Consider the following 8,463-nt stretch of genomic DNA (forward strand, 5'->3'; position numbering starts at 1 on the left):
TTTTTTTTTTTTTTTTTTTCTTGCAGCTTGGATAATTCCTAATAATGTCAGGAAGAGAAAGAAAGAATGAAAGTAGAAATGACGATATACTATTCGCTTACCTGACTGAGAATTGAGCTGCTCAGTTGAGATTTCACGAGAAGGGATTTAAAAACTTCACGTTCGACGTTACCACATGTCGGTGAACAGATCTTCTCGTAAACTTCTCTGTAGAATGGTGGTATCGAACCTAATCGTGTTTAAAAAAAAAAAAAAATAATATAAGAACAAAATTAAACTTCAATGTATAAAAATATGTTCTCGTCCAATTTCTCTTCGAAAACAATAAACAAATTTATATATATATTTTATTTTAATTTTTTTTTTTAAGATAAGAAAATGAGGTTTCTTCTTAAAGAATTGTTGTTGGTATATTCGTTAAATTGTATATTATAATAATTTAAAAGACAAAATATTAAAATGATATCGGTAATATACACAAATTACGTTCGAATTAAACCATTTAAACAAAAATATTGAAATAATAAATGATACGAGAACGTTTTATGGATAATTTTATGAATTTTTACTTTTATACAAGAAAAAAAATAAGATAATAAATTGAATAAATAATCGGTTCAATTTTATTGTTAAATCTTTGTGAAAAAAACATATTTATATATATACTTTGTAAAATAAAATAATAATAAAATACTTTTCAATTTAATTTCAAACAAACGAGAAATTGTATTTGATTTTTTTCAAGAATTCGAACGAAATATAGAAAAGAAAAATTGTTGATGCGTGTATTTGTATGTGTGTATGTGGTATGGGAAATTAAAAATTATTCATGGTATTTAAATATAAAATAGAAGAATATATTTAAAAGGAAAACAGATCGTTCTCGAGTGTCCCTCGTCCTGCTGTTTACTTGTTAGAACCGGTCGATGAGGATCAAATAATCGATGGGAAGACAATAAATGGCGTAGGCGCCATTGGGAAACCTGTTTTTTTCTCCATGACCACCACCATAAGATGCAACCTCGACAAATTGTTTATATCCTTTATCGTATCGATCTTATATAAATATCTCTCTCGTGTATTAGAATAAAAATTCAATGAAATATTTTTTTAATAATATATTCTTCAAGGTCACATACTTTGAAAAACCTCGGATGATACGTATGACAATATTTTAACAAAATAAAAAATAAAACTTACTTTTTATACATTTATATTATTATTTCATTAATTCGTGCTAAACAAATATGAAATAATTCATAATTTTGAGCTGAATAATTGTTGTTCTTTTTTGTTTTACTTTTTACATTTTAATTTATCGAAAAAATCATGTTATATTATCTATATATATATGGTTTTTTTTTTCATAAATGCATTAGTATTAAATCGTTGATACACATAGTTGTATGTGGTAACAACTGTAAAATACGAGATAACGCAGTGATGTAAATATATGTAAAACAACGTTAGATTAAATTGTTTATAACGAAAAGTACTTTGTTTTTTAAAGTGTAACTTGCGCGACGAACGAATAAAATTTGAGTAAAAAATTATTTAAACAAAAAATTCGTGGAAACTTAACATTGAATCGAATATTACCTCAAGAAAAACCAGTTTAAAAAAGGATCACCATACACGTGTGTAGATAGTATATGTATATGTGATTATGATAATGAAGAAAAATAAGATAGGCTCGCGAAAATATTTGTTCGAATAAAAAAGGAGGTCGTCGTCAAATGGGAAAGTTTGAGAAACTCTGGTTTATATCATCAATTTATTCGTTCTTTTTGTTTCTTTTCTCTTCTTTATTTTCATCAATTTATTATTTCGCATCAACTGTACAAATCCCAAGAGAAAAGAGTTTGTGGTAAAAAAAAAAAAAACAAAAAACAAAAACAAAAAAAAATATCGAACGATACACATACACGCACGTGATCACAATTCGCGAATGTGAATTTATTTATATGAAAAATATTTATGCAAATAAGTCTAATACAAGAACCAAGATAATCATCGACAACTTTCAACATTGGTTTTTTTTTCTTTTTTACAAATATTTCTTTAATATTCACCCCCCCCCTCCACCACCCCTCGAATTAAATTGAAACACATTTTCGAGATAATTCAGTAATAGAAACCGTGTTTCACATTTATATGAGTGAAAGTAAACGAACGCGAAATTATCGATGATGCGTGTAAATCAGAATGTTATTTTTCTTTTTTTTTTTTTTTCTTATTTTCTTTAATAATAATTTGTTACGAACGCGTTTTCCGGGATCGAATATAAATTTCTAATAAATTGTCGAGTAAAAGTTGGTATCATACATGTGTGTTCATTTGAAAAACGTAATATATACTATCATTAATAATTAAAAGAAAAAGTAACAAAAAATGTGATATCAAATATAGAAACAAGTGGTCATGACGTTCGAGATAAATGATATATTTTCTTTTTTAAGTTTATTTTGTGTTTTTTTATCTCGAAAGAGAGAGAGAGAGAGAGAGAGAGAGAGAAAGAGAGAGATATTAAAAACAATAACCGTTAGTTCTTTTTTTCTACGACATTTTTTTTTCTCATCTAACTTGGCTCGTTATAATTTAGTCCGTTATTCGTATAACTTTCACGTTTCTTTATAACGGATCACATTCATGAATATCAAGTTCGAAGAAGAAGAAACCCCCCCCCACCACCTTTGTTACTTCCAAAATTATTTTTCCTAAGTCAATCATTTGTAATTTGTAATTTTAATCGATTAGTTGATTGAAACAACAACAACAACAAAAAAACAGAGTAAAACTATGACAAAGTATAATTTTTCTATGATAAAAATTTGAACGAATTTATTAGGAGAAAAGCTATTGAAATTTGTATTCTTGTTATTTTTTAAGGGTTGATCAAATTATTCCCAAAACGATCGTATTTGTCGAACATACGTTTAGATAAATTTGAAATGATATTCATTTAATTAATATTTAACGTACTTGAACGTAAATGTTAAAGTGACGTTTATTAACATTCCAAGAAATCTCGATTGATAACGTTTAACTAATTCCGAGTAATGTAACTATTCCGATGGTCAAAAAAGAAAAATAAAAAAGACCATTCCTGACGTAAATACCAGACACGCAATAAATGCCATAAATGTATTCATCGAAATTACCTAACTTTTAAAGTCAAATTTTTTCTAGATTTCAAAATGAACAGAATTAAAGCGAGAGAGACAGAGAAAAATAAAAGAAAGAATTAAGATTAAGCAACAATGACCAATTGATGACATTTAATAGACCACTTTAAACCAGTTTTCAACGAACTTCCGCAAACGTACGTAAATTACGTTAACCCGAGACCGTATCATTTTCCAGTAATTTCTAATTACGGATTTAAATTCCTACGTTTAAATCATTCATTTATTATTTATCTTTTTATGCACAATTCCATAGGGGATGAGGGGGGGAGGGGGGAGAAACCGGAAAACACATTATAATGTTATATCTCAGTTATTTGTGAAGCCGATCTAAAGGGGAAAAAAAAAGAAAAGAAAAAACGAGACAAATTATTGACAGATTTGTGTTCGCATATTATTGTTTTATAATTTAGTTGGAAATTAAATTTTTGCGAGTGCGCGTGTTTAAAGTATTCCTACAAAAAAAAAAAAGAAAAAACAATTTAATGTAATAATTCGAATCCGAAAAAAAAGTAATGAGAAAGAAAGAAAAAGAAAGAAAGAGAGAGAGAGAAAGGGAGAGAAAATCTTTAGAAGATACAAAAATTCATCGTTTACCGAACGACAGATCGGTTGACGCCATGTTGGCTCTCACTGGTAGATCATCCGGGAAGCCGATCGCAAACGATTCCTCTATGTCCTACTCACGTTTTTTTTTCTTTTTATTATTTAGGTTAGAATTCCTTTAACTTGTACATGTGAATCGTTGATACGCGCAACCACTCGTGTCGCCTTCCACGAATACCCCCCCCGGCTTTAAATATTTCGAATAATTGAGATCTCGATGATGATAAGAACGATTAACACCGTTCGCCATTGCCGTATGGCGCTGAACTGAGGGGACCAATACGAATTTAAGCGACGCGAGTGTTCTTATTTCTCCCGCCACTCAGGCGAAATCTTGCGGCGCGCGCACGAACTATATCGACCAATCAAATTACAACGCGCCAGTTTTGTATATCATATGGTCACGAGTATTCCAGTTCGAATATTATAAACTTTATTTTTCATCCATTTTCTCTAATACTTTTTATTATATTCAACTGTAAGAGTCATTGGTTTAATTTCTATACTTAAAAAATATATTATTTTTTTGTTCATTATATATACATGTCTCTTACGCTATAAAATATTCTTATGTATATAAAATAATTATTTATCATCGTTAAATATATCTTATACTCTAATTTATGATAAATATATACAAGTGTTAAAATCTATCGAAAATTTGTGATATATTAAAAAATATCATTTTACGTCATGGATTACTACCTACATTTCGATAAATCTAATATCGTCTGAATATAAATATATGCACAATATATATATATACTAAAAATAATAAAAGTTATATCTCAACTTTCATCTAAATCTCCCAAAGGGAATGGTCTAGGAGGTGGTCTTTCTAATTGAAATTTTTCTAATTCTTTTAATACTTCCGTAGATTTTTCCTTATCAATGGAGTTTATAAAACGAATCTTTTGAGCGACCTCTTGTTGTATTAAAGGTCGATATTTTTTACCCAAACCAAGGCATTCCATGTCGTTCAAAAATTCTATTCTCTCGCGAATTCCTTCGATAACTATGACAGAAAAAAAAAAGACAAAAGGAATTTATTATGAAAAACAAAACAAAAAAAAGATTTCAAATACAAACTAAAATATGGAGAGAAAAAAATTAATCAAATTATACCGTATTCAAAGTTATCTTCCTGATTAGATCGAGGTTCTCTTTTTGCTTTGTGAAGAATTTTTGGTCCATGAGGTGTTTCCGGCATTTCTTTCCCGTAAGCCATTAAACAAGCCAAATGACGTTTCTGTTTTTCCTTGTTAGCTACGAACACAAATATGTAAAATCTTACACAATTTATATCAATTTTTAACATTTATTATTTCAAAAAAATCTTACGTAAGGGCACAGTTCGACGATATTGTTCCCTTTCGTAAGCACCGCTACCGAGTATCATACTCTGCGAACGTTTCTTCCACAAACTTGGAAATATCACCTACGATAAATCACAGTATATGGATGTGTGTGCGTGTGTGAAATTAAAATGTCAACAAAAAAATCATTTAACGATTTATACATAAACGTTTACCTGAGGTTCCTTAGATTTTTTTGTATCCTCCATAGATTTATGGGGCGGTGGAAGAGATTCTCCTTTGTCAATGGCCTTTTGAATAATTTTTCTTTGACTCATGCCTACTTTCGATTCTTCCATCAAAACTAACGACAAAAGTAATTGTTAAAGGATTCAAAACTATTCAAATAAAGATCAATATTTACATATATATATATATGAGGATATTAAAAATAGAAGTTAATTATAATTAATGATTAATTATTAATAAGATTATTAATCCTTTCCATTCGCGAGAGGTTACTATCGGTCAAATATCTTTTGTAAAAAAAATTTTGATAGATAATAAAAAATTAATTTAACTAAACAATTGTAATATRAAATTATGAGATATATAAGCAACGATTTAATATAATTTATTAAATAATTGATTGATTGATTAATTGACTCACGTTTGATTAAATTCTTCGTTTCCTCGCTGTATTTTGCTCTAGGTGGATTATGAAATGCACCAACACCAATGCCAACCTTTTGATAATTTCGTTCCATTTGGAATTTTTTAATTTGGATATACTGATAGAAAAATTAATTTCCACTAACGTATAGAAGATGTATCAAACGAATTCGCGTTAAAAACGAAATGACGAATCAAAGAAACCGGTACGATCACATTTATATCTTTTCGAGTTGAGATCGAACGAATGACATAAACTCGTGTCACGTTTCTATGACTACATCAACCCCCCTTCCGCCCTTGAAACCCAACCCAACCACGATGATTCAACTTGATCGAACTAACTTTTCGATCAAATTTTATACCCGATATMAATAAGTTCTAAAATTTTATCAGCTTCATACACGGTGAATCAAATGTTAATAACAATAATTTGAAAAAAAAACAAATTATACATGTTATCTTGATGATTTTAAATAGAAACTACTATGCAATTTACATAACGAAATTAAGATAAGATGYTTTAATTATCTACGAATAAATATAAATAAAAATTATCCCCGTATCACGCGTACACAAAATATATAACGACAAATTTTAATATCGTAAACTGAAAGAAAATTGTGTAAAACGCATGCGTTGGTACAAAAAGAAAAAAGTATTGCAAATAGCTTGCTTCGTATTATTTTTTACTATTGTAGTAAGAAAACGCTATATTTTCTATAATAATTAATATATTTTTAGCACATAATAGACAAATTGTACGGGCCGGGAGTTAAAAAGTTTCGAATCTCAACAAAACAAGATCTTTATTTGTATTTTGTTAATTAAAAGTAAGTTTGATCGAGAAGAAAAAAGAATTTCATATGTTAAATTCAAAAACAATTCAACCAATTCGCGTATATCATAGAAATACTTATTCCACATTATATATAAACGCATCTTATAAATATAACATAATAATAAATTTCTTTCCTATAACAACAAAAAAATGGTTATAAATTTAACATATTTATTTCAAATTCTGTCCAATTCAATTTCGTTCGTTCTAATATTCCATAATTTTGTCCATACTAAATACAATGACAATATTTTGTCACTCCTCCAATTACCCGTCTAGTAATAACATAAAACTATTAATAATATCGTTTCGTAATTTCACATTTATAAAATAAATATTGTAAAAAAAGAAAAGAAAAGGAAAAGGAAAAGAAATCGATATGTACGATCGGAGTTATACGTAAAAGAAATTGTCCCGATCAGACTTTAAAATGTTATATACGTTTAGATAAAAGGAAGAATGAATGAATGGTTGTGGTCGATCGTAACGAAATGCAGTTCTCGAAGGATGCAGTGTTTGTGATGCGTCTGCGCGTGAAAAGGCTTAAAGATCAGCAAGCAGGCAAGCAAGCAAGTGAACAAGCAAGTGAACAAGCAAGCAAGTGACTACCAAGTGAACAAGCAAGCAAGCAAAATAACACCACCAGTAATAGAATCAGTATGATCAGTAGAAAGATACAGAGGGCCAAGGAGGAGTTGTTACCCTAAGGATGAGGGAAACTTTCTAGTTACACTCCTGGCCACCCTTCTCTCCTTCACCTTCCACCTAACCCAGCCGCCCTCCTACAGACGAGCCAAAGAAAATTCCGTTTTCCATTAATCGGTGTTAACAGCAGTAATAACAGCAACAATAACAGCAGCATCAGTAACACGCAGTTAAAAAATCTAACTCAATGAACCCTTTGTTGAAATCTAACGTTCATTTCAAACGAAACATATCCGAAGAAATACAAATCTTTATATCATTATCGTTAACATCATCATCATCATTGTCATTATCATCGTTGTCGTCAATTCAAACGTAACAATATTTTCTCAATTTGTTGTCTGAAAAAGTGTACCCGGAGTTTTCATCAAGTCGTCGAATGTTTTGTTATCGTGTCAGAATATAGTGGAAAGTTATTGATTCTCCTTTACCTGGTGGAAACGTGCAACCAAATTGAAAGTTCAACTATTAACAGTTCATATTTTTTCGAATATATATAATAATATTATTATTTTCGTCTAGTTATTCTAAGGGGTAAGTTGCGTTTCGATACATATTTGACTTTTTACTATCTTAACATTTGTTTTGCGATTTTTACAATTTTGTTTTTTTTATTTTTTTTCTTATAATTATATACTTTTCTCTTTTTCCCTTGCTATTTTTATTATGAATATTTTAGGATAAAAATAAATAAAAGTATAGAGTGATCTTAAAAATAAAAAATACGCATCGATACAAATTTCAATAAAAAAAATGATCTCAAAATATATATGATAATAATTATTATTATAATGTTTTATATTCTCTCTATGTTATTTTATTAATAGGATTGAATAAACTTCATTGAGTCAAGATGAAGGTAGGACTGTTGAAAAATTGTTTATGCTATTTCACTCTTCGTCAAGGTACCATATTAATTGCAATAATAGAATTGGTGAGTAAACTTATTAAATAAAAAATGAAACAATAAAAACCATCAAATATATCATATCATATAAAAATATTTCTAATTATTATTATTATATCTTCCGTTAGTTCATGTCCGGATTTATTATTGATTTTTTCGTCCTGGCATTGGCACATGCTATGGGAATTCAAGAAATGGTGGCAAGAGATACCGAGGATGCACTCGAGAGGGAAGCTTTGGAGGATATATCCT

General features: G+C 28.9%; 3 protein-coding genes across 4 annotated transcripts in view; 1 reads left to right on the forward strand and 2 right to left on the reverse strand.

The window, feature by feature from the left end:
• Positions 1-4,080, reverse strand: part of LOC106790524 (sorting nexin-8-like) — a 14,143-nt gene extending 10,063 nt beyond the window's left edge. The window contains exons 1-2 of the mRNA XM_014755499.1: positions 3,783-4,080; positions 102-229 (exon numbers count right to left, since the gene is read on the reverse strand). Of these exons, the coding sequence (XP_014610985.1) occupies positions 102-229; positions 3,783-3,807 (153 nt within the window). The 5' untranslated portion in view covers positions 3,808-4,080. The remainder of the gene's footprint in view (positions 1-101; positions 230-3,782) is intronic.
• A 359-nt stretch (positions 4,081-4,439) lies between these two features.
• Positions 4,440-8,463, reverse strand: part of LOC106790509 (UPF0193 protein EVG1 homolog) — a 5,849-nt gene continuing 1,825 nt past the window's right edge. Inside the window, exons 2-6 of one of the 2 annotated variants that reach the window (XM_014755470.1) lie at positions 5,757-5,877; positions 5,323-5,450; positions 5,133-5,229; positions 4,917-5,057; positions 4,440-4,806 (exon numbers count right to left, since the gene is read on the reverse strand). In XM_014755470.1, coding sequence (XP_014610956.1) covers positions 4,580-4,806; positions 4,917-5,057; positions 5,133-5,229; positions 5,323-5,450; positions 5,757-5,853 — 690 coding nt within the window. In that variant the 5' untranslated portion in view covers positions 5,854-5,877 and the 3' untranslated portion in view covers positions 4,440-4,579. The remainder of the gene's footprint in view (positions 4,807-4,916; positions 5,058-5,132; positions 5,230-5,322; positions 5,451-5,756; positions 5,878-8,463) is intronic. The other variant, XM_014755468.1, reaches the window with a different exon arrangement.
• Positions 6,790-8,463, forward strand: part of LOC106790505 — a 2,893-nt gene continuing 1,219 nt past the window's right edge. The window contains exons 1-3 of the mRNA XM_014755461.1: positions 6,790-7,838; positions 8,132-8,238; positions 8,340-8,459. Coding sequence (XP_014610947.1) covers positions 8,158-8,238; positions 8,340-8,459 — 201 coding nt within the window. The 5' untranslated portion in view covers positions 6,790-7,838; positions 8,132-8,157. The remainder of the gene's footprint in view (positions 7,839-8,131; positions 8,239-8,339; positions 8,460-8,463) is intronic.

The sequence above is a fragment of the Polistes canadensis genome, unplaced genomic scaffold, assembly GCF_001313835.1.
Source record: "Polistes canadensis isolate GaletaPanama2010 unplaced genomic scaffold, ASM131383v1 scaffold_243, whole genome shotgun sequence".
NCBI classification, from domain to species: domain Eukaryota; kingdom Metazoa; phylum Arthropoda; class Insecta; order Hymenoptera; family Vespidae; genus Polistes; species Polistes canadensis.